Source organism: Rhincodon typus, chromosome 23, assembly GCF_021869965.1.
Source record: "Rhincodon typus isolate 14 chromosome 23, sRhiTyp1.1, whole genome shotgun sequence".
Taxonomy (NCBI): domain Eukaryota; kingdom Metazoa; phylum Chordata; class Chondrichthyes; order Orectolobiformes; family Rhincodontidae; genus Rhincodon; species Rhincodon typus.
In genome coordinates this window covers 5103938-5129445 of record NC_063354.1, presented here as the reverse complement: position 1 = coordinate 5129445, position 25508 = coordinate 5103938, and the positions used below count along the sequence as shown (strand labels likewise).

Here is a 25508-nt window from a genome sequence, read left to right as displayed (position 1 = left end):
TTAAAGTTTCAGGTCCAGTGACACTTCTTCAGAACTTCAGAGATTCACGGCAAGTTGAATTTTCTTTCGAAACTTGGAAGAAGCCAGGGCTGGGGATGGATTCCAATGTAAACAACAGCTTCCAACTGTGCAAGGATCATTTCCCCCAAATGCCTCCCAGGACAGTACAGGGGGCAAGGGGAATGTGGAGTGCAAGGGAGGGAAGGTCTTAGGAGGAGGCAATAAATCAAATCAGTCACAGTGACACTAGTAAAATGGACATACTGAAAGAGGGATCTTTCCAATAATGTGAGAGAGCAGGCTAACAACATGTTGTGTAGGAGCAGAAGTGCAAAGCGTGCAAGAAAGACTCCCTATTGGAAAAAGGGCATCACATTTGAAGAGGGGATTTGTATATAAGCACAACAGAATGGTCAGGTCACAGAATGTGAAAGCTAGTCGTGCTGTCCCACATAGATACCAAGGTGTAGAGCTGGATGAACACAGCAGGCCAAGCAGCATCAGAGGAGCAGGAAGGCTGATGTTTTGGGCCTAGACCCTTCTTCAGGTGTGCTGATCCACAGTTTTGCACATACTCTACACTTTATGGAGAACACGTCTCCAGAGACTGCACAATAATTAATACAAGTATCAGATTCCTGTTTAAGGCCTGACACAGCACACGGTAGGAATTAAAAAGCTGCATCACTGCTACAGTTTAAATGGTGCTCGGAATGTGTCGAGAATCCACACCCACACAAAAAGGAAAATGATGGACTGAGATTGAATCCCCCAGTACAGCAAATGTGTCACACAAACTGACTGCTTAAAGCTCGTTTTTGGTCAGCAGTTGGCAGGAGGGTCTTTGATTATTAATGCCTGCATCATACTACAATAAAGGCACCTCAATGATTCTGCAGGAAGAGTCTGCACAGGAACTGGCTGAAAACAGCCCAATACAGAACACAGGTAGTAAGTACTGCTGATGCTGGAGTCAAAGATAACACACTGTGGAGCTGGAGGAGCACAGCAGGCCAGGCAGCATCGGAGGAGCAGGAATGTTGACATTTCAAGTTGGGACCCTTCTTCAGAAATGGGGGAGGGGGAAGGGAGCTGGGAAATAAATAGAAAGGGGTGGGGTTGGGGGAAGGTAGGTGGGATGGTGATAGGTGAGTACAGGTAGGCAGTGGTGGGGATTGGTCAGTGCGGTGGGAGGAGCGGATAGGTGGGAGGGAAGATGGACAGGTTGTGTCAGGTCAAGGAGGCGGGGATGAGAGGGAGGGTTGGTCATGGGATGAGGCCGGGGGTGGGGAGATTTTGAAACTGGTAAAACCCACATTTAGGCCATTGGGTTGTAGGCTCCCAAAGCGGAATTTGAGGTGCTGCTCCTCCAGTTTGCGGGTGGTGTCATTGTGACACTGGAGGAGGCCCAGGATGGACATGTCACCCAGGGAGTGGGAGGGGAGTTAAAATGGTTCACGACTGGAAGGTGTTGTTTGTTGCAAACAGAGCGTAGGTGCTCTACAAAGCGGTCTCCGAGCCTCCGCTTGGTCTCACCGATGTAAAGGAGGCCACGTCGGGAACAGCGGATGCAATAGACCATATTGACGGATGTGCAGGTGAACCTCTGTCTGATGTGAAAGGCTTGTTTGGTGCTTTGGATGGAGGTGAGGGGGGAGGTGTAGGGGCAGGAGAGACTTCAATAGGTCATCCTAGGACTGTAAGAGGTTTGAATGAAGTTTGAATATCTTTTATTGTCACGTGCATTCAATATAAAACACACTGAAAAGTGTGTTCCGTCACTCGTACGTAAGTGCCATTCACAGAACTAAATAAAAGAAAGCTTAAAGAGAGACCAAATATTCCCCCTCCGCTGCTACAGCATGCTGCCTCCAGTGTCCCACTCCCAGCTTCCCAGCCCACACCATGCCACACCAGTGTCCCACTAAGAATGGAATGAAAGAACTGCTCTAGTAGGAGCTGAGCTGGTATAGTGTGACTGTAAGGGAGGAGGTGTCCTCAGTACGCTTCCCACACAGCGACTGGGTATAACAGACAGGAACACGGCAGCTGCTGCAGATATTCCTTGGTGTTTGATCCAAATTCCAGACTTCAGCCAGCAACGATTCAGAGGTTGCTCCTGCAGGGAACTCTCCCCTCGTCAGGGACAGCACATTCCCCAGTAAACACAGTGCAGTTTCATGGTGCGTTACTTGTTGCAGCTAAAGGTTTCGGGTGGAGGCCTCAGACGAAAGTGGAAACCCACAGCACCACGCCCAATCTCACTTCTCCCAGGGACTGGGTAACCAAGGCTGAGATCCAAACAAATGGACCCAGATCGCTCAGCCTACCGACCAGCTCCACATTATAGAAATACAACAGTCCTGAAGCTAGACTGGGTGAACTGGTCCTTCAGGTACAGCCATGAAAGGCCTCTCTCTGTGCTGTCACAATTCTGTGGAAATGTAAGTGCTGGGAGCAGAAGGAAGAAGCCTTCGTGTCCTTCTAGACTGCACCAGCATTCAGCAAGATTTGCACCACTTTCCCACACTATTCCCATATCCATTAATGTCCCTGATTTATCCATTTAAGCCCTAAATAAACTCACAGCTCCATGGGATAGAGAATTCCATGATTCATAAACCTCTTCAGGACAGAACTTTCTCTCATCCAAGGCCAAAATGGTAAAGGGTCTTTACCTTGAGACACATCCAAATCTCTTGAGCCAAATGAAACAAACAAACAGTCGTTAAGCATCCACTGCATCAGACTGACTCAAAACATACATGTTCCTTCTTATTCTTTCAAACTCCAGAGATTATGAGCCCATTCCACTCCATCTTTGAAATATCCTGCAGTCTGTGGGTGTAACAAAATGAAAGCAGCAAGTGCTGAAAAGACTCAGCAGGTCCATCAGCATCTGTGGGGAGAGGACCTACCCGTTTATGTTTTGAGTCAAATATGACTTGGTGCCTTTAATATAAAACGTCTCTCAAAGTAGTTTCCAAGGAACATTATCAGGCAAAATTTAGATGTCAACCTCCCAAAGAGTGAAGCTGTTGGAGGGACATCGAGCTTCACTGAGATTGGACATTAAAAAGGAGGATTGTAAAAGCAATAGAAAGAGGAGAGTAAAAGAAGAGGGTGCATATGGCCCAGGCGTGTGAGAGGGGAAGAGGGGGAGAGATGTTGCGTCAGCTTTTCATGTATTTATCTATTTAAATTTATTTGATCCATTATTAATCCACTAGTGATCGCTTGGCTTAGTGGCTTAAGATGTGAAAAGTGGAACAGAGAACAGATTAGCATATGACATAACTAAACTCTCCTCAGTAAATCATTTTAGTGTTAGGCTCGAGACAAGCCCATTAACTCCTCTAGTCCATGAGAATTTCTGCAGCTTCTCTAACAACCTCCTGCCTTCATTAAAACAGCCACAGGGAATATTCAAGGGGGTTTGTTCCACACAGTCCTGAAGTTAAGCTATTTCTATCTATTCTGGACACAATTATTTAGTCGGTGTGGGATGCAGGCTGTACAAAAGTCTTGACAAAGGAAATCATAAAAATCAGGGAACAACAACAACAACAACAACAACATTCCCATAACCAGGAAACAACTGAAAAGCCCTGTGTGGGGTCAGAATAGGGGGAGAAGTGAGGGAGACAGCAGCATTGATATGTGAGGGGTTGATATTATCAGCACAACCACACAGACTGCAAAGCAGTTAGTTTGATTAAGGACGGATGCAGAGTCAGCAAACGGGATACTTTCAGAGCCATCATCTGCCTGTCAGAGGGAAAATGTTTGCTCAGGTCTGGCTGCATATCACAGCTTTTCTCAAATTATTGATGAAGGGGAAAAATTGAACTCGTTCTGTTTTCCACGCAGACGAAACTGCAACAGGCCCACAGACACAGCAGAGACCAGAAGTGTCAAAAAGTAAACTCTCATCAGTTTCACACTTACCAAACACAGTGTCAGTGCAGGTATGAGCTGTGGCTCAGTGCGTTAACATGCTCAGCTCCAGCTCATATGGTTGTGGATTCAAAACCCTCTCAGGAGACTGAAAGACAATGATCTCAAGTCTCAGGAAAGCCAAAGGTTTATAGCATAGTGTTGCCATTTAGAATACAGTGAGCAGTTTTGGGCCCTGAAGGGCTTGTCTTATGAATGATCCGGGCTGATATTCTGGTCTAAAACGGTGCAGAAGTAGCACTGTCAGAAGTTCTGGATCACAGGTGGAAAGTTAGATCAAGGGACAGAAAGATCCCACAGTTCTATTTCAAAAGAAGAGCAAGTGCATTACCCTCAGATATTCATCCCCAACCAGGTCACGATCACATTGTTTCTTGTGGGATCTTGCTATGCATTAAATTACTACATAAGATACAGGAGCAGACTTGGCCATTCAGCCCATTGAGTTCAACTGCCATTCGATCATGGCTGATAAATTTCTCAACCCCATTCTCCTGCCTTCTCCCCATAACTGCCGATCCCCTCACCAATCAAGAACCAACCTACCTCTGTCTTAAATACACTCAACTTGACCTTCACAGCCCTCTATAACAAATGAATTCCACAAATTAATTACCCTCTGGCTGAAGAAATTCATCATCTCAGTTCTAAAGGTATTCTATTCACACTGTGGCTGCGCCCAGAGGTTGTAGCCTCTCTTTCTTGTGGAAAGATCTCCTCCGCATTCACTCTATCCAGGCCTCTCTGTATTCTATATTTCAATCAGATTCCCCACATCCTTCTAAATTTCATGTAGTATGGACTCAGAGCCCTCAACTGTTCCTTCATCCCTGGGATCATTCTTGTGAACCTCCCCTGGACCCCCTCCAATGCCAGCACATCCTTCCTTCAATACAGGGCCCAAGTGACAACACCATGCTATAAATACTTAGTTTTCCTGAACAAAGCCAGCCAAACCCAACACAACACTCCCAGGTTAGGCTGGGTTCTGTTTATAAAGTCAGCACTGTTTAAACAGCTTTATCAATTTATACAGCCACCCTCAAAGACCTGTGGAGAGACAACAGGTCTCTCTACTCCTGAATCTGTGGCAAAATAAAGCAGCTGAATTCTCCACAGTACGACTGAAATATAAGATTTGCAGGTATCCCCCTCAGATCAATACAATTCTGCCAACATGTCAATGTGCATCAATATCCAAGGTGGACCTAGTGCTTCTCTGGCACAGATTCCTTCAATATGCTCCTGCTCCAAGTTCCACCACTCAGTTTCACATGAGCTGCAGTGCGAAAAGTAAAACCTCATGAGAGGCTTCGAACATTGGCTGTAGGATCTTGTACATCATTTCAGAGTGTAGATAGAACTCTGGTTTAAAACAAAATCAACCTGCATTCATGTAGCAGCTGCAGTGTAATAATACACCTTGTGCCGGTTCAGAGGAGTGTTGTCATAAAAGGAAATAAAACACAAAGTCATACTAGGTGATATTAGGCAGATGACTCAATCAAACAGGTAGATTTAAGGAATGTTTTCATAGGGAGGAAGGAGGTAGAGAGGGAATTCCAGAGCTTAGAGTCTTTCTGGTTGAAGGCATGGTGGAAACTTTTAAAGTGGTGAAGCTCAGGATGTGCACTGGTATTGCAGAGGGCTGAGAGGCTGAAGGAAATGAGAGATAATGAGGGACTAGATCATGGAGAGATTTCAAAATAGTAACAGATGACTATTGAAATGATGTCACAACGATGCCACCCGAAAACTGGAGGAACAGCACCTCATATTCTGCCTTGGAACCCTACAATCCAATGGTCTCAATGTGGACTTTGAGCTTCAAAATCTCCCCACCCCCGACCTCATCCCAAGACCAGCCCTCCCTCTCATCCTGGCCTCCTCAACCTGTCCATCTTCCCTCCCACCTACCTGCCCCTCCCAACTCACTGACGAAGCTGTATCCCAACTCCCTACCTACCTACACTCACCTGTACTAGCTTCATCCTCACCTCCTTGACCTGTCCGTTTTCTCTCCACCTATCTGCTCCACTATCCACCTACTATCACCGCCTCCCCCTCTCTCCCTATTTATTTCAGAGCCCCCTTCCCCTCCCCCATTTCTGAAGAAGGGTCCAGACCCAAAACGTCAGCTTTCCTGCTCCTCTGATGCTGCCTGGCCTGCTGTGTTCATCCAGCTCTACACCTTGTTATCATTGAAAGGAAGGTGTTGATTAAACAGAGGCTAATGTGAGAGAGCAACGTAATAAGAGGTTTTCTGCAAGTTAAGACCCAGGTAACAGAATTTTGGATGATTATCAAATTTGCATCCACATTGAAAAGATGGCACTTCTTACAAAGTGGCATTCTCTCAGTTGTTGTCATGTTATCATCTGTGGGATCTTGCTGTGTGCAAACTGTCTGTCACATTTCCTACATTTCAAAAGTACTGAATTACCTTTGAGACTTACTAGGGTTGCAAAAGAGAGGGTGTTGTATAAATATAAGCTTTTCCCCTCATCTCTTGAAGAATTTGTTGCTTGGATTCTCTTTATTCTTTGAGACTGGAAGATCATGCACAGCATTATGCCTGATTCAACAAAATAGGGGATAGCCATTCACTGGTCCATTTCTCAGTGTAATGACTTGACCAGAGTCAACCTGTCTGATTTAAAGTCTAAATAAAGCTTGACAGTCAACTGTCAGTCATCATTAACTAGTACATTCTTGAAAGCCTCTAGCAATCACGAAGTCCACTTGCCAACCAAATCAGCATTGTCATTTCATACAGTATATAGTATAAATGTTTCCCTTTACTTTAGTACTCCTTGCAAATTATGCTTACGAGTGCAAGACTTGGAGGCAAAAGTTTCACCAGTGGAGGCAACCTAACACAATGAAAAATACAAAACAAAACAAAGTACTTCATTTTTTTTTGCAGGTTAAAATGGCAAGAATTTGGAACTTCACCAGACAAGATCGAAGAGAGGTCAATCCACAAGCAAGAATGTTGGGTGAAGGGCTGGGTTACCTTGGAGGCTCCTGTTTCAACTTAATTCATTGCAAAACTCCAAAGCAAGAAAAAAGAAATTACCAGTTCGCCATGGTTGAATTCACTATTTAAAGAAAGTGTGCTATTATTACCATGGACCACAAACTGAATTGGGCTAGTCATTATAAATACTGTAGTGACAAGAACACAAAGGCTAGGAATCCTGCAGCAAGTAACTCTCCTCCTGACTCCGCAAAACCTGTGCACCATCAACAAGGCACAAGTCAAGAGTGTTTTCGAATACTCCCCACTTGCCTGGATGAGTGCAGCCCCAACAACACTCAAGAAGCTTGACACTATCCAGGACAAAACAGAATGTTTAATTGGCACTGCATCCACAAGCATCCACGCCCTCCATCACCAATGCTCAGAAGCAACAGTGTATACTATCTACAAGAAACACTGCAGAAATTCATCACGCCTCCTTCAACATAACCTTCCAAACCCACACCAGTACGGTCTAGAAGGACAAGGACAGCAGATACTTGGGAACACCACCACCTGCAAGTTCCCCTCCAGACCACACACAATCCTGACCTGTAAATAAATCACTGTTCTTTCGCTGTCGCTGGGTCAAAATCCTGGAACTCCCTCTCTAGCAGCATTGGTGTAGGGACATGCACAAAGGAGGCAGCTCAACACCACCTTCACAAGGGTAACCAGGAATGGGTAATAAATGCTGGACCAGCTAGCAAAACCCAGATCCCATGAATAAAACAAAAACTATAAAATTATACCCAAGGCTGCAATCTGTTTGGCAGATTTCCACATTTTCAAACTTGATTTTTGTGGCTTAAAAAAAGGTGATTGTCAAAAATAAAAATCAGCAGCAACAGGAAGTACTGAGGTACAGTCTAGAATGTTCTGCCTGCATGGGTACTGGAAGCAGAGTTAGTAACTTTCAAAAAGAAAAGGTGCAAGATAACAGGATAACTTCAAAGTGTGGGACATGGGAAGGACCATGTGGTCCTTCAATCATGGCTCAACTGGTGCTGGTCTTAGTTCCACACACTCTAACCCTCAACTCCTTCATCTATCACAACACCAACACAGCCTTAAGTAAAGTTAAAGGAGTGAACTTCCACTACCTTTGGGACAAGAGAATTTCACACCCTAATGACCCTTCAAGACAGAAATTGTCTTCCCATCTTGGTCTCAAAAGGGAGGCCTCGTAGTCTTCAGCCATGTCACTTAGTTTTAGTTTCTTCACCAGAGGGGGCACCTTCCCAGTATCCACATTATCCAGACCCCACAGGATTATACATGATTCTAAGGAAAAGACCAGGAGGTGGGACTAGTGTGGAGAGCTCTCAGTGTACCAGCAGAGGAATGATATGCCAAATGGCCTTCTTTTGTACTGGAGGCTTTGATTTGCCGTGGGCTCCAATTCAGAACAGACAGGCAATAGATTTCTTTCTTCTGGAGGACAAGCCTTTTCGGCTGTTAACCAGACTTGTGCATGTGCTGCAGAGCACTGCAGCGATAAACTCTCAAATAAGACAAGTCAACCTGCCCCAAATTGGTGTGGCATCTTTGAGCCATTCCTTAATGGAGTTACTTAAGGAGCAAACAGAAACGAGTTGACCCCAAAACCAAGAAGGCATATTTCCTGTTGACTAACAGAGGTGCAGTTCCTGGACACTAAAGGCCAGGACAACAATGACCCTTTCAGCCTACTCCTTCCACAAGTGAGAAGTGGGGTGAATGAGAAAGTACAGAGGGGAAGCGAAAAAAGAAATAAGAGAAACAAAGACAAAGACAAAGACAAAGTCATAGTGTGAGAACATATGAAAGAGGGAAATCCCAAAATCTCTCAGGGAGAAACAGAGTAAAATGGCAAAGAGATCTGGGTTTCCTCATCCTCAAACCACAGAAATCCTGCAGATACGTAGGAAGGCAAATGGAATTTTGGCTTTTATTGCTAAAGGAATAGAGATCTGAAAGTTAGGGAGGTGTTGCTGCGACTGTATACAGCATTAGTGAGACCACACCTGGGAGTACTGTGTAGGGTTTTGGTCCCCTTATTCAAGGAGGGATGTAGTTGTACAGGAGGCAGTTCAGAGGAGGTTCACTCGATTGATTCCAGAGTGAGGGGTTTGACTTATGAAGAGGGATTGGGCAATTTAGGCCAGCACTCCCTGGAGTTTAGAAGAATGAGAGGAGATTTAATTGCGGGATACAAGATGCTATAACGGAGATTGACAAAGTAGATGTAGAAAGAATGTTTTATCACATAGGGCAATGTAGAACAAGAGGTCATAGTTTTAGGATAAGGGGATAGCAGATTTAAAACAGAGATTAAAATGAATTGCTTTCATAGAATCTCTACAGTGTGGAAGCAGGCCATTTGGCCCATCAAGTCCACACTGCCCCTCTGAAGAGCATCCCACCCAGATCCACCCTATCTCTGTAACCCTGCATTTCCCATGGCTAACCCCCCTAGCCTGCGCATCCCTGGACACTATGGGCAATTTAGCATGACCAATCCACCCTAACATGCACAACTCTGGTCTGTAGGAGGAAACTGGAGGATCTAGCGGAAACCCACACAGACATGGAGAGAATGGATGGGAAGAGATTGCACACTCACGCAAGGCTGGAATCAAACCTGGGTCCCTGGCGCTGTGAGGCAGCAGGAGGTAAGTGGGCACAGGGTAACCTCTGGGTCACCCATGACACATGGAGTCCTGGCGGTGAGATAGGATTTATAGCTGTCACACAATGGGACCATGTGCAAGGACCACAGAAGGAGTGAGATTCTACACAGAAATCAGACCAAAATCAAAATGTGCTGATGGTACTGAACAGGAGAAAGAGGATGGGGCAATTAAAACCTGCCTGGACAATGTGACCAGGCAATTCCAAAAATGAACAGAATTCTTTGTGCATTTGGGTAAAGCTGCCAACTTGACAGTAAGTGGGCTCATTCTAAAATTGTAAGTGCACCCATCCCCTCCTCCACCCAAGAGTACTCTGTGCAACTCTAGTGTGTGTGTGTGTGTGTGTGTGTGTCCCAGTTAAACTGAAACAGGTCTCTGAAGAATGGCTGGATGTCATTCAACTTGTATTTGGTTTTATAACGGGGCAGCAGCAGAAACAGGTGGCTTGCTCCAAGTATTTAACTTAATGAAGTATCCAAACGCACTTGATCCAGATAAGCAGGCACACTTTCAAACTGGAAGAGGATGAAAGAAACAGCAGCACAGCACAATGAGGCTGTTTTCAAAAAAACAGGGTGGTGTATCTATTGAACAGGTGGATAACAATCCCAGTGGCTGTGGAGGAGGGAAGGGACAGAACAAGTATCCAGGAGGAAGGGTCACCGGACCTGAAATGTTAACTGATTCCTCTTCACTGATGCTGCCAGACCTGATGAGCTTTTCCAGCAACTTCTGTTTAAGTATCAATGACACTGGTTTAAATTGGACCTCGGAGATTCCCCATCAACCAACAATTAGATTAGATATGCAACATTTGCATGGAATCTGAAATGAATGAATGATGAATGATTTATTTATTGTCGCTTGCATTTTAGTGAATATTACAATAAAATACAGTGAAACGCTTCAACCCTGCAGCAGTTTGCCAATGTTAAGCTGCAGAATCTTGCTCAAAAGGAAAATGTTGAAGTTTTTAATCTTTCACTCATCAGGACAAATGCAAGAAAGCCAAATTTCAAACAGACAACTATTTAGACGACAGGAGCAAAAGAGTGTTGATCAGGTTGACATGCTGCCTGATTCCCCATGGCAACGCCACAGCCAAAGCAACAGGGAACTATGTAGACTCCGAGCTCCATACGAGTTCAGTTCAGTGCTACCAAAGTAGTTACAGTACAATAAATGCGAACATGTGTCAACAGAACTGGGCATATCCTCAATCAAACAGACCTCAACTGTTCAAGAAGGCTGCTCCCCATTACCTTCCAGAGGGCAACACAGAATGGGTAACCTATGGTGGTCCTGCTACTGACACTGAAATCCCAACATATTTTAAAAAATAAACCATGCCTGGGTGATTAAAGATTTTATAAAAAAAGTGAACACAGGTCGGGGAACAGGGTACAACACGTGTCAGATCCTGCAGAACCAGTCTGAGGGGGTCATGGGTGGTTCTGGGCAAACTGTTTCTTCAAGGACACTGGGATGGAAAATTCCCCAGTCCATCCTAGTGATCATCAAACACTTTCCGGCAAGGCACAGCATAGCACAGTGCCATCAGCCCCCTTCTAAAACCTCACCCACAATGAACTGCTACCTTGTCTCCTTCGCTAATCCAGCTGGAACCCACTCATTTTAAACCTGAGGCTGTCTTTTACTCTAGGTGTAAAAAAAAAATCATGAAGGATCTTGTTTCAACCTGTTACAGCTCATGTTCCATTGGAAAACACCTTGAAATAAGAGCTGGGTAACCTGGGAGGGACATTAACAAGTCTAGTCAAGTCATGCAAGGAATGGTAGGCCTAGGGAAGTCTTTCCCACAAAAAGCACCACAAAAAGCAGTAAATACTAACTCAGTTGATAATAGAGTCACAGAGTCAGATGGCATAGAAACAGGCCCTTCGGCCCACCATGTCTACATTGATCAGCAAATACTGAACTACACGAATCGCATTTACCTGGACTTGGTCCATAGCCTACTACACTCTGGCATTTTAAGTGCTCATCCAGGTGCTTCTTAAATGCTGCCAGGGTATCTGCCTCTACCACTCTCTAAGGCAGCACATTCCATATTTCCATTACCCTCTGGTTGAAAAAAAAACAGTTTCATTCAGAACTCCCCTAAAGCATTTACTTCTCACCCTCTAATACTGAGCCTGAAAGACCAGAGTTGGAACATAGATCACGTACAAGATCACCGAATGACAGGACAGGGTCAAGGGACTGAATGGCCCATGTCTATTCCGAAGACATTTTTGCTGTGGGAGCCTCCACACAGTCAATTCAGGCTAATTCAAACCTAAAGGATCTGGGCATTCTGCCAAGTGAACCTCTATGTGGGGAGTTGCCAATATCTGCCACAGGGAATCTCTTGTATCAATGCCAAGTGCTGCCTACAGGGAATTCACTGAAATACAGGCACTGTCTCAGAATAAATCTCGCCAATCACCACCCAATTTCAAAGACAGCAGTTGGTAAATTAATAATTCTGAGCTGGAGTTTGAAAATCCATTTCAAATTCAGCTGCTCTCCCGATATAGCATTTCCACAACAGATCCCTTCGTCTGGAGGGTAACCTTTTAAGTAGAAAAATACTATTCTAAAATTATTTCTTGGTTTGGTTAGACCACATCTGGAATAGTATGTGCAGCCTCAGTAGTTTCTTTTTAAATACAAGACATCCATAATAACAGCGAACAAACCATCCACTGGAACAACCGCAAACTTAGCTCCATGGAGACACCAACCACAAGCTCATCCAGTATTCACCAATTGTCATTATCTATTGGCTCCATACAGCTCCAAACCCACATCCACCAGCAATCCCCTCCCCTAGATAGTTACTATCAATCAATAGGGAAATGTGGTGGTTTTGTTTTGAAGAGTCACATTATTTGGCAGGAAGAGGAATGAAAGAAAGAAACTTAAAAATAATTTGATAGCGAAGGGGAGAGAAGGACAAAGAGTCCCCACTGAAGATGGCACTGGTTGGGGGGAAGGGTGTCCTGAATAGTGTACATGGGCAGCAGGTCTGTAGTATTATGCACAGGTAATGGCTTCTCCCAGAGCACAGGATTTACACAGGAGCAGGGTACAAGGAGTGCCCAACATTTCACCAGGGTAAATGCAGCAGGTAATGTGGGACCTTTGGCCCAAGTCTGTGCTATTCCTGCTGGACAAGGTTAATGAGCACTGTTTCGCATCAGGACCAGGATGGGAGCAACAGCAAAGTCACAAAAAACCCCTGCAGCGCATGGAGTAAAACAGAAAATACATCAGAGGGGGATGTGACATCTCCCATTTCAGCTCCTCATCCTCCCCCAAATAACTATGTTCCAGGTTCTCAAGTAAAGAACAGAGATTCAACTGATGCACCTTCAGCATTTCAGGATACAGATGCACCTAGAAGGACAAGGGCAGCAGATACATAGGAACATCACCACCTGCAAGCTCCATTCCAAGCCACATACCATCCTGACTTGGAAATATATCGCTGACCCAGAGACAGTGAAGGGACAAAGTCCTAGAATTCTCTCCCTAATGGCATTGTGGGCCAACCTACAGCACATGGATGGCAGTAGTTCAAGAAGGCAGCTCACCACCTCCCTCAAGGGCAACGAGGGACAGGCAATTAAATACTGGCCCTGTCAGTGATACCCACTTCCCATGAAAGAATATTGAAAAAAAAATACATCCCAACGTACAGACAAGCTTGCCCTTTGGAAACAAAAATGCACTCTCTCCAAATACTGTCAACATTACTGGACTGAAGCAGCAAATGTTTCAGGTACCTGGGTCTCAGTGCAATGTCCAAACAAAGTTGCAACAACCAGCTTCATTTATTTAGTGCCTTTATCATAGTCAACCATTCCAAGCTGCTTTGTAAATAAAAAATAATATTGACACCAACGCACAAAAGAATAAAGAGCAGGAGGACTGCAGCGGTTCAAAAAGGTAACTCAGCACCACCTTCTCAAGGGCAACTAGGGATGGGCAAGAAATGCTGGCCAGACAGCGACGCCCACGTCCCACAAATGAATGAAAAAAAGACCAGATGGATCTAAAAGGTGGGTTTGATGGAGTTACCTTAAAGAGGCAGAGGTCAAGGGGAGACATTTAAACAGGGAATTCCAGAACGTAGGGCCCAGGCAATTAAAAGCTGCAATAGTAGGGTCATTAAAATCAGTTCTGTTGAAGAGGCTAGAACTGGAGGCTACAGGGAGGGGGAGAAAATGAGGCAATGAATACGAGGCTGATTTTTATTTTAAACTATGATGCTGTCAGGCCAGGAGCCAAGATAGATCAGAAAGTACAGGGTGGTTATATGAACAGGAATTATGAGCCAGAGTCTTGACTCAGATAAAAGTTTACAGAAAATGTTAGACAGGTGACCAACCTGGAAAACAGTGGAACAAACACATTTGAAGGTAACAAAACAATGGGAGAAAATCTAATTGATAAAGGTGTACAACAGTTATGTATAACACACCCTCTTATTATATACACACACCTTCTTAAACACTGCTCTCAGTGAAGCTAGCTGGTCCACACTGGGATTGTCACTGTCTGCACCAGGCCAAACTTCAGGAAATGTCAACACTTCCCTCTCAAACCAACCACCTCTGTCAGAGGACAGTGTGACCAATGATACTAGGGCACAACTGGCAAAAACCTCATTCTGTCTCAAAATGTGTCTCCAAGTGCGGATAGGGGGAGGCTTCTCACAATTTTGCTCCATTCAGGAGAAAAGCCCACCCTCTTTGCATCCAAAAGTATAGTGAACACACAGACCCATGGAGATTCAGCTGGGCGCTCACTGGCACCATCCATGCCAACATCTTCAATATCACTGCTGCCAAACTCTCCATCAGAGCTTTGTGCCACTGGCCTGGCAGCTTCTGTAATGAGCTATTGAACCACACGCACATGCACACGCATACACACACGCACCTTTATGGATAACTGGCAACAAAAAAAAATGATGAGATCTTTTTCTAATCACATCAAGTTATAAGAAGCTCTGGTGCTGTTGACTTTTTAAAATTGATAGTCTAGATACAGATAATAACAATAAATCTGGGCAACTGCCAACTGTTGAGGATAGTTAACTGCTTCAGGTGAATCCTGATGCACTGAGGGATTGGGCTTGTGAGTGGAAAATGACGCTTACCTAAGTGCAGCATCATATTTGCAGACGGGATAATTTTATTAAAAATTCATTCATGTGGGCATCAGTGGGTGGTCTGGCATTTGTTGCCCATCCCTTAGTTGCCTTTAGGTGGTAGTGAGCTGCCTTCTTGAACCACAGCTTTCAATAATAGGATTCATTTGAGCAGAAACGGAGACACTCAAAGCATAAAAACAGTTAGAAAGTGACTACAAGAAAGCATTAGAGGTCAGGACATTCTAGAATATAGGAGCTCAAGAGCAAAGTCCTGGCATTTTGGTTAGGCGAGGCCTGAGTTAGAATACAATATTCAGTCTCATCTGCTGACGTAGGGAGGGATAATGAGACTTTGGAAAGGACGCCAAGGTAAAAAAAGAAAAATAATAAATAAATAAAATCGCCATAATTCTACCAGACCATACAGCTCCTCGAGAGAGAGACGACTGGTGGTGGTTCTACCAGAGGGTCACCATGCCTCAGGTGAGGGGAAGAGATTGAGAAGGCCAGTAGGAATTGAACCCATGCTGTTGACATCACTCAGCATTGCAAACCAACCATCCAAGCCATTACAGAAGCTGCCAGGCCAGTGGCACAAAGCTCTGATGCAGACTTTGGCAGCAGTGATATTGAAGATGTTGGCATGGATGGTGCTAGTGGGTGCTGAGCTGAATCTCCACGGTTGTGGGTGTTCACTATACTTCTGGATGCAAAGAAGGTGGCCTTTTCTCCTGACTTTCTGAATGGAGCAAAATTGGCTCAACATGCTGGAACCCTACACTTTAGAGAGGTGCAGGCTTATAGGTGATCCAGTTGAAGTTTATAAAACATTGGAGTATGGCGAAGAGACCAAATTTCCTAATGTGTTCCAAACCTAAAATGATTAATGTTTGAACTCATTACTGTGATTTATTGCCAATGGGAAATAGATATATTGACCAAACAATTTGATGAGTGCAAGGAAGGAAATTCAAAACAAACTAAGGTTTGGAGAGGGAGAAATAAGAGGTTGTGATGAGGCGAGGAGGGAAGGTGAAGACTAGCTAAAACCAACCAAGTTTGGATTTTATAGATCTTTATAAAAATTTCCTTTTTGTTTAAAAAAGATCACACAACATTTGAGCAAACAGAAATTGGATCAGAGAGATTTTACTCTGAGCATCAGCAGCCGTTGTGCATTAGAAAGACAGAGGAATGTAATATTAAACAAATTACAAATGCAGACAGTAATATTCACAGCTCCAGGAAATTTCTAATTTAAGAGCCAAGTGATCACGAAGAGTATTTTTTAAAACTGACAGCATTTTACCAGACAGCAAAACACAAATTAGAAACAGATTTGGAAAGAACAGGTTCGGACAGCTTTGGTACAATGTTCAGTTAAAATCCTTCCTTTCCCCCGTCGAAGAACTGTTTACATCCCCCTGTCAGCAACTGTCCATTTTCAGCAGGTTTGCTGAAAGGGAGAGCATTAGATTGGGATACATAGTCTGGGCGTGGATTTGGTCCTGCATCCAGGCAGGATACCAGCACAGAAAGAAAGAACTTAATTGCACTCACTTTGAATGAGGTACTTGCCAAGTGTAGTCGCTACTATAATGCGGGGAACGCCAAAGTCAACAGCCACACAGTAAATTCTCACTAACGTCGGCGTTGCTGCAAGTAGATAATCTTTTTGTGATACTGGTCGAGGGATAAACATGGCCAGGGTACTGAAGGGAACTTCTTTGCTCTCTTCCCAAATTGCCATAATGATGTCTTTTCCACTCACCGGAGGGGGATGGGGCTTCAGTTTATTGTTTTAATCAAGCAGATGGCACTTCTGACAGTGTTGCACTCAGAGTGTAAGCCAAGATTGAATGCTCAGGTCTTTAGAGTGGGGCTCGAGTTTCTGACTTTCTAACTGAGGCAGGAGTGCTGCCCACTGAGTAATGACCTATAGTGATCTTGTTATGCCTGTATAACCAGGATGTCAAATTAGAAGCAGGGGCTCACCATTCAGAGCTTTGAACATACTCCACCATTTAATAAAATCGTGGCTGATCTGACTGCGGCCTCAATTCTACTTTCTGTCCACTCCCTACAACTTGTTAATCAAGAATCAATCTAACTCTGCCTTAAAAATATTCGATGACCAACCTTCAACCACTCTGTGGTAAAGAAATTCACAGACTAACAACCCCCAAAAGAAGAGAATTCTTATCTCCATGTTAAAATGGGTGACCCCATAGACCATAAGATGTAATCGCAAAGTAGGCCATTCTGCCCATCACTTCCACGCTGCCATTCAATGAGACCATGGCTGATCTGATAATCCTTTTAAACAGCGTCCCACAGTTCCAGACTCTCCTACAATGGGAGACATCCTCTTGTGAAGCATCCTGTCAACCTGCAGAAGGATCCTGGATGTTTCAATAAGAATTGCCTCTCATGCTTCTAAACTCCAATGGATACATGCGTCACTCTTCCTCATAAGATAAGCCCTTCAAGTGAGGAATGAGTCAAGCGAACTGTCGCTGTACTGCTCCTAATGCTAAAGAAACCAAGATTTAAACTATACTTCAGATGTGCTCTCACCAATGTTCTGTAGAAGCAGAGGAAAGCCTCCATACTCCTACATTGCATTCCCCTTCCAATAAACATTAACATGTTATCTTCTTTCTAGTCATTTGCTGTGCCTGCAGACCAACATTTTGTCAGAACTGGCTGCATGAGTTCCAATTATTTACTTTCAGAAAATGCCAGGTTTAGGGTGCGGTGTCATCGCAAAGGTCTATAAAATAAAGGAATTGGGCTCAGTCCCATGGAATTAGTTGGATCAGAAGCCAGAAAGTATTTCTTTTTGCACAGTTATGATCTTCCAGAACAGGGTACTGAAAGCAGCCACAAGTATGGATTCAATATGAGCCTAAAAGGGAACTTGACAAGTTGCTGAGTGAAAGCACTTTCAGCACAAACAAAAACAGAAACTGCGAGCAAAGCTCAACAGACCGGGCAGTATCTCTGGGAAGAAAGCAGAGTTAATGTTTCCAGTCCAGTGACTCCTCATCAGAACAGTCAATAGCTGGGAAAAGGTGCCAAAGTCAAAATGGTGTTGTTGTTGAACAGATAGGTAGAGACAGAGCCAGAAAGAGATATGAAAGGGCAGGTGAACAAGGAGATTAAGGATACCAGGCCAGGAACAAAGATAAGCTGGAAGGTGTAATCTGGGACCTTGGAATGGTCAGGAGGGAGGAGGTAAACATGCAGGTGCTACACCTTCCAAGATAGCATGAGAAGGTGCCTTGGGGGTGAGAGGAAATGTTGGAGTGGACCGCAGTGTCCCAGAGGAATGCTGACAAGCGAGGGGCAGGGAATATGTGCACAATCCTTTGCATGCAGAACCTGGTGAGGGTGGTAAGTGAGAGCCAGGGAACCCTACCATTGTTGTGGAACGGAAGGGAAGGGAAAGGGTGAGACAGAGGTGTAGGAGATGGATCGAACACAATTAAGGATCTTGTCAGTAGCAAGGAATCATCAGTTGAGGAAAAAGGTGGACATTTCTCAGGCCTGTTATGGAAGGTGGCATTAAATCAAATACATGTGACAAACAGGGAAACTAGGAGAATAGGATGGAATCCTTACAGGAAGCAGGGCAGGGTGTGAGAACACATACTTGAGATAACTGTGGGAGTCAGTCTACTCCCAGAAATGGAAACAGAGATGTTGAGGAAGGGAAGGAAGGATGAAGTCGGAGATGAACCAGGTGAGGGCAGGGTGGAAATTGGAGGCGATATTGATGAATTTTTCCAATTCAGAACGAGACAGGGGAGCAATATCAATGATGTCACTTTCCAGGTGAAGCAGTGATATACCTGCACTTCACTCAATCTAGTCTATTGTCTTTGCTGCTCACAATGTGGTCTGCTCTACATTGGAAAGACAATACACAGACTGGGTGAGTGCTTTGCAGGGCTCCGTTCACAAAAATGACCCCAAGCTTCCAGTTGCCTGCCACTTTAACACACCACTATGTTCCCAGGCCAACATTCCTGTCACAGGCTTTGCTGCAATTATCCAGCAAGCCTCAGTGCAAGCTCGAAGAACACCACCTTATTTTCCACTTGGGGACTCTGCAGCCTCCAGGACTCAATAGAGTTCATTAACTTAAAAACCTAATTCCATTGTTCCATGGTTTTTAACCCACTGCACACCTGGTCCTGTTATCACACGGGCTGCTTTTAGCACAGTCACCCATTCCCTAGGCATATTGCATTCTACACAGCTAACCCATTTTCTAACTCTTATTATCACTTATTCAGCTTTTCTTCCGTCCTAGCCTGCCAGCCATAATCTGCTTGTTTACTGTCTCCTTTCGTATCTCTCAGGGTCTCTGGTCTCTGGGCTCTGTCTCCACCTATGCCCGTTCTCAACTTCGGGTTTATCATAAATACCACCTTTTCCCAGTTACTGACAGTTCTGACGAGGAATTACCAACTTGAAATGTTAACTCTGCTTTTGCTCCACAGACACTGCCAGACCTGCTGAGTTTATCCAACAATTTCTGTTTTGGTTTGTTTAGATCTCCAGCATCTGCAGTTCTTTGCTTTATTTCATCTTCAGCAGAATTAACTAGGGTCAAAGGATGTCGTGGTTACTGTGGTCTTTCAGACTTCTGTTTTAAATGTCTGATGGCACCAGAATATCATCCTCAGGGAGTCTCCACCCATTTAAATAAACAATGATGATTTAAACAGTGCCTGGAAAGCCCCCCCGCCCCGAATGTGCTGACTGCAGCATTTTTCTCCACAGCTGTCTCCCCAAGGGGAGAGTGTGTTGTTTGGAGTTTTTTGCGGGTGTGCAGCAAGCTCACAGGAGACATGCCTGCTCTTTGTTTTGAATGTTTGAGTAACCACAGCAGTGTCAGGCATTGCTCAATTGGTAGCCTTCTCACCTCAGAGATAAGACAGTCGTGTGTTTCAAGTGTCCCTCGGAGATTGGTGCACTCAATCAGGGTCAACACTGCGTGTGTGCAGCACTGAAGGATAGCTGCAGTGTCAGCAGCACTGCTTTTTTTGGATGTGATATGAAACAGTAATTTCATCTGTTCTCTCAGGTCAGTGTAAAAAAATTCCATATTTCAAAAGAGGAGGGGAGATTTGACCTGGCCAACAATTATCCCTGATTCAATATTCAGAGATTACTGTTGGTGGTGGATTGCTGTGTACTAATTAGCTGTCACACTACAACTGCACTTAAAAAAGTTCTCATTTGTCGTAAAGAGGACTGAGACTTCCTGGAATCTCTGTCTATGCGTATTACACACTAGTAAGAGTTTCTACTGCGTGACTCAGAGCTTGTAACTCAAAAGGGGTACAGAGGAGGACCTGCATGTTGGGCTTTATACTAAATAACTGACCAGGTAACTCAGTATTCACCCCTCCTCCAAGTTCCAAGCAACAAATAAAAATGAGAATGGCTGTGATTCCACCAACCCCTCACTGCAACAGAAGGGAGGGTGCACCACAAGCAGAATCTCTGCACAATCTGGCAGCTACAAGCCTTAGTTACTAAACTGGTGACATTCCCCCACTAGGCCACCATCGTCCCATTCTTGCCCATCTTTATACAGCAGCATAAAGGAGAGCAAGGACTGCAGCAAACAGCCAGCACACTGGTCAGGAAGCAGTTCAGGAAGACGGGTTCATTCAACTGGACAACAGTCACTCTGATGTTTTCCCCATAAAATAGGAGACAGTCCCTCAAATCAGGTTCATCATTCATTCAACTGATGGCCAAACTTCCCCTTCAACTTCACTCTTCTGCCACGTGTCATATCTCCTCAAACTGCCCCAAAATCTAGGGAGCACCGTTTTGAACATATTCAAGACTCATGGTCATAGCTCTTAGAACAACACATTCCAGAAATCAGAGATAGTAGGAACTGCAGATGCTGGAGAATCTGAGATAACAAGGTGTACAGCTGGATGAACACAGCAGGCCAAGCAGCATCAGAAAATTTTCTGAAGAAGGGTCTAGGCCCGAAACGACAGCCTTCCTGCTCCTCTGATGCTGCTTGGCCTGCTGTGTTCATCCAGCTCTACACCTTGTTATCTCACATTCCAGAAATCCCTGTCTTTTTGATTCATTCACACGATGAGGGCATCACCAATATATTGCCCAGATGGCAGTTCAAACTCAACCACATTGATGAGAGTCTGGAATCACATGTAGGCCAGACCAGCTAAGGATGGTAGCTTCATTCCCTAAAAGAACATTCACGAACATGTGTTTTTCCAATAATTGACGTTGTTTCATGTTCATCATTAGAAACTAATTCCGGATTTGTATTAAACTCAAATTCCACCATCTGACATGGCAAGATTCAAACCTGGGTCTCTGGATCAATAGTCTAGTGATAATACCACTAAGTGTTTCTAGAAATTCCAGTTTTAAATCTAGTCCTTTTTTATTTAAGAAAATGAACCCATACTTGGAGATTCTGCCCAGAGCACTCAGTGTGCAGCTTCAGGGTGTTACTGAACTGTCAACACTTTAAACTAAAAGGATACACATCTCACACTGCACTCTTGCCTGGGACAGACTGGCCACTCGAGGTGGCTGTTTTATCAACAGCAAGAGATAAAAGCTGCTCTGTGAACACTGAGGATCAGCATCTGCTTCACTGAGCACTGTAGGTAAACTGTGGGCCATTAGCACACAGCTGACTCGCAACTTGGAGAAGCTCAGAGGGCATGAAAAATAATCAATTTTCATAACATCAGGTTTAAAAAAAGGGAAACAAAGTAATTTAACACGCCTGCCTGGAAACTTCCTCCATATTAGCAGTAACCACTGTTACACCCCCAGTGAGTAAAATTCCTTGGAAAAATGAACTTCTACTCAAACAGAAACTTCCATTTTCATAATAATTATTGAGACACAGAGTACATCACTGGCACAGAGCTGCCAGGACCTCCCAACAATGAAGCAACCAGTTCAGCAGATGAATGTGACTTGCAACCTCAAACAGAAATTACAAGTGTACAACCACACACAAATAAATGAAGGTTGGTGTACTACAACAGTCAAGGAGTGGGCCGAGGTCCTTCAAGAACATGAGTTTCAGATATGATCAACAGCAACAAAACAAGCCGTGTTTATGCCTGGAAATGCATTCCTTAGACGTAGAGGCAGAAGTGTGGCTAAGATTGAATTTGAGAACAAGTTTTGAGATTCTCTATCTACACAGAGGGTCTGCAGTATGTGGATGTAGCAGTCAGGACAATAAGGTCCTGGCAATAACTGGATACAGAGGTATCCATCTGAGCAACAGTGGTTATTGCTAATATGGAGGGAGTATCCATCTGAGCAAAACACCCCACGTGGCTGCAAAAAAAGTGGTAAGGTTCTGAGACATTTTATTTTCTTTTTTTAAGAAACAAAAGGAAAAGCAGGAAGAGACAGCTGTTAGACACTAGCAATCAAATGCAAGTTCAGAACACCAGTCACGCAGAAAGGCAATGGAGCAACTCTCACATTGCTATCGGTGAACCGAAGGTGATCTCAGGGCATTTCAATTTCTTGTCCTCAGATTAGAGTCATAGAGATGTACGGCACGGAAACAGACTTTTCAGTCCAACTTGTCCATGCCAACCAGATATCCTAAATTAATCTAGTCCCATTTGCCACCATTTGGCCCATATTCCTCTAAACCTGTCCTATGCACGTACTCATCCGGTTGCCTTTTAAATGTTGCAATTGTACCAGCCTCCGCCACTTCCTCTGGCAGCTCATTCCATACACATATCATCCTCTGCGTGAAAAAGTTGTCCCTTGGGTCCCTTGTAAATTTGTCTCCTCTCACGTTAAACCTTTGCCCTATAATTTTGGACTCCGCTACCCTGAAGAAAAGACTCTGGCTATTCACCCTATCCATGCCCCTTATGATTTTATAAATCTCTATAAGGCCACCCCTCAGCCTCCAACACTACAGGGCCAAGACCCCCAGCCGACTCAGCTTCTCCCTATAGCTCAAACCCTCCGATCCTGGCAACATCCTTGTAAATCTTTTCTGAACCCTTTCAGGTTTCACAACATCTTTCCTATAGCATGAAAACCAGAAAGGCATGCAGTATTCCAAAAGTGGCCTAACCAATGTGCTGTACAGCCACAACATGACATCCTAATTCCTATTCTCAATGCAAGATTAACAAAAACAGAGGCTGGAACGTGGATGCCTGATGGGGAGTGCACATTGACTTCTGCAGTCAGAGCGCAACGTGAGCTGGGAACTTGATTGTTTCTAGAAAGGGCCTAATAAATAGATGTAGAGCCTCCACACTGGGTTGGAGATACTGCACTCTCTAACACTGCCTGTTTCCGAGTAGAGATGGGTGTAGAGGAGCTAATACAGTACAAACAGCCCTGACGCATCTTCACTTTCTAAAGAGTAACCCAGTGAAAGTAAACCTTTTTCAGTTGCATAGTGAAGTCAGGAGAACTATAGAGCAACGTGTGTATCGGTGAGGCTGTGGGTAAACTGACAGTCCACACTCACTCCAAAAACCTCTCAGGATAAGAAGCAAATGCAAATGTTGAACCAGTGACTGGCAGTGGACCCAGCTGTCACATAAACCCAACTAACAATGAGCAGCCACAGCGGGGAAAGAGCTTTCTACAGTAAAGCCATGAAGTTGGGACTTCCTCATTCTCGCCACGTCGCCAGAGCGGGAAAGAGAATTTCGGCATCATTTTCAAACTGAAACTAAGTGACAAACTCCTCACTGGACACATTGCAGGCCAGGTCCCAGCCTAAGGGATCATTACTCGCACTTGCTCATTTCAAGTGATAGCATTCCGATTCTCGTATTTTTTTTCTCGCTCTTTCTCTCTGGTTATCAATCACAGACAACTTTTTTAAAAAAATCTTTCAGGCACAGGAACCCAGACTCGGAGCAAATCAAACAGCTCCCGCTCCGCACCAACCACAGACACATTCACTTTCCAATACCTTGACACTGGAATCCTTGTTTCCCGAAACCCCTGCAATAAAACAGAGAACAGGAGCGTTAGAGAGAGAGGGGTAAAAGAAAATACAAGGGCAATAATAAAACCCACACTGGGATGAAGAAAACAGGAGGAGCATCAGGAAACACAAACGAGACGTCACAAGAATTATGAAACAAAATAGGAGGATCAGGAAACCAAAGAACAATTTGGGAGGAGGGGGGAAAAAAAGGAATTCGGAAACAACACAACGCAAAACTCGAAGTGGGACGGGATGAGAGTGAGAGACAGCAAAAACAGTTCAGCAATCTGATCAGGAGGGCGGGAGAGAGAGAGAGACAAAGTTTGCACAGGGAGAGTTTGGGGATAAGTTTTGATTGTCCTGGTGTTTTGGGGCAGGGTGGGGATGGGACTGGAGTTTGTGCAAGGCAGTGTGGAGGGGAGGGGGTAAATCCCCCTCTCTCTCTCTCTCTTCTTCACTCACTCACTCACTCACTCACTCACCAAATGAAATCGGTGCAGTGGCTGCAGAAGGTCGGCTGTTTGAAGAAGCGGGCGGTGAACTTGTGATCCTTCACCTCACACACATTCTTCTGCCGCAGGGCTCCCTGGCGAGCGAACCGATTCACGGTCTCTCCACCGTCTCCCTCTGCATCGGCCATTTTATTGCAATCGCACCCCCCCCCCCCCCCAACCCCCAACCCCCCCCCCCCCCAAACAACAAAAAGGATAGAAAACACACAAAATTTAAAAAAAAACTCACTCTCCGCCCCCCCCCGCCACAAAATCAAATAAATTGCAGAAAGTGTAGGTGTGACGGAGGCGGAGAGTGACTGAGAGGTGCCCAGCACCGAACCCTCGCTCTTTATCACTGGCAGGAGCTCCGCCCGGCAGGAGCCGCAGCGTCAGAGCCCCAGCCTCCAGCATTGAGCCAGCCGGGGCGGCTCAACACCACCCCCTGCTGCCGCGGCGCAGGGGCTGCAAGCAGCAACACACCGCTCCAGGGGACTCGCTGTCACCGCTACCTTCCTAGTCAACCTGTTCAGTGATGTCACTACACACAACTTCTCGAACAGGTGGGACTTGAACCTTTGCCTCCCAGCCCAGAGGGTGCGGCACTACCACTATGCCACAAGACACCCCGTTCCAGGCACCAGGCTCGGATCCTGCTCCAGACAGTTTCCTGATCAACCTGTGCAGAATTGTCATAACGCAGATGGGACCAGAGGCAGGGACATTCCCACGCTGCCCCAGGAGCCCTAATGTAGATATTTGCTAAACAACCTGTTCAGGGATGTTATGACTCATATCTGGAGCATGTGAGACTTGAACCTGGACCTCCCAATTCACAGGGACGGGCGCTACGAGCTGCCCCACAACAGCCCTTCAGACACAGCGGTACACGCTGACAAGTGATTTCCACGTGTGTTTTGGGTGGTGGAGGACACGCTGAGTCGTGGTATGATTGCTAGACTGTTAATCCAGAGACCCAGATAATGTTCCTGGGATAAAACAAAGAACTGCAAATGCTGGAAAAGTGAAACAAAAACAGAGATTGTGGTTTTGGAGAGGGATCACGGTTTTCCTCTCCACATCTATTGCCAGACTTAGTAGGAACTGCAGATGCTGGAGAATCTGAGATAACAAGGTGTAGAGCTGGATGAAAACAGCAGGCCAAGCAGCATCATAGGAGCAGGAAGGC

At 44.9% G+C, this 25508-nt stretch overlaps 1 protein-coding gene across 1 annotated transcript in view; it reads right to left on the bottom strand.

Moving 5' to 3' along the window:
* Positions 1-24468, bottom strand: part of prkcaa (protein kinase C, alpha, a) — a 221998-nt gene extending 197530 nt beyond the window's left edge. The window contains exons 1-2 of the mRNA XM_048611082.1: positions 24311-24468; positions 23811-23842 (exon numbers count right to left, since the gene is read on the bottom strand). Of these exons, the coding sequence (XP_048467039.1) occupies positions 23811-23842; positions 24311-24468 (190 nt within the window). The remainder of the gene's footprint in view (positions 1-23810; positions 23843-24310) is intronic.
* Positions 24469-25508: the final 1040 nt, after the last annotated feature.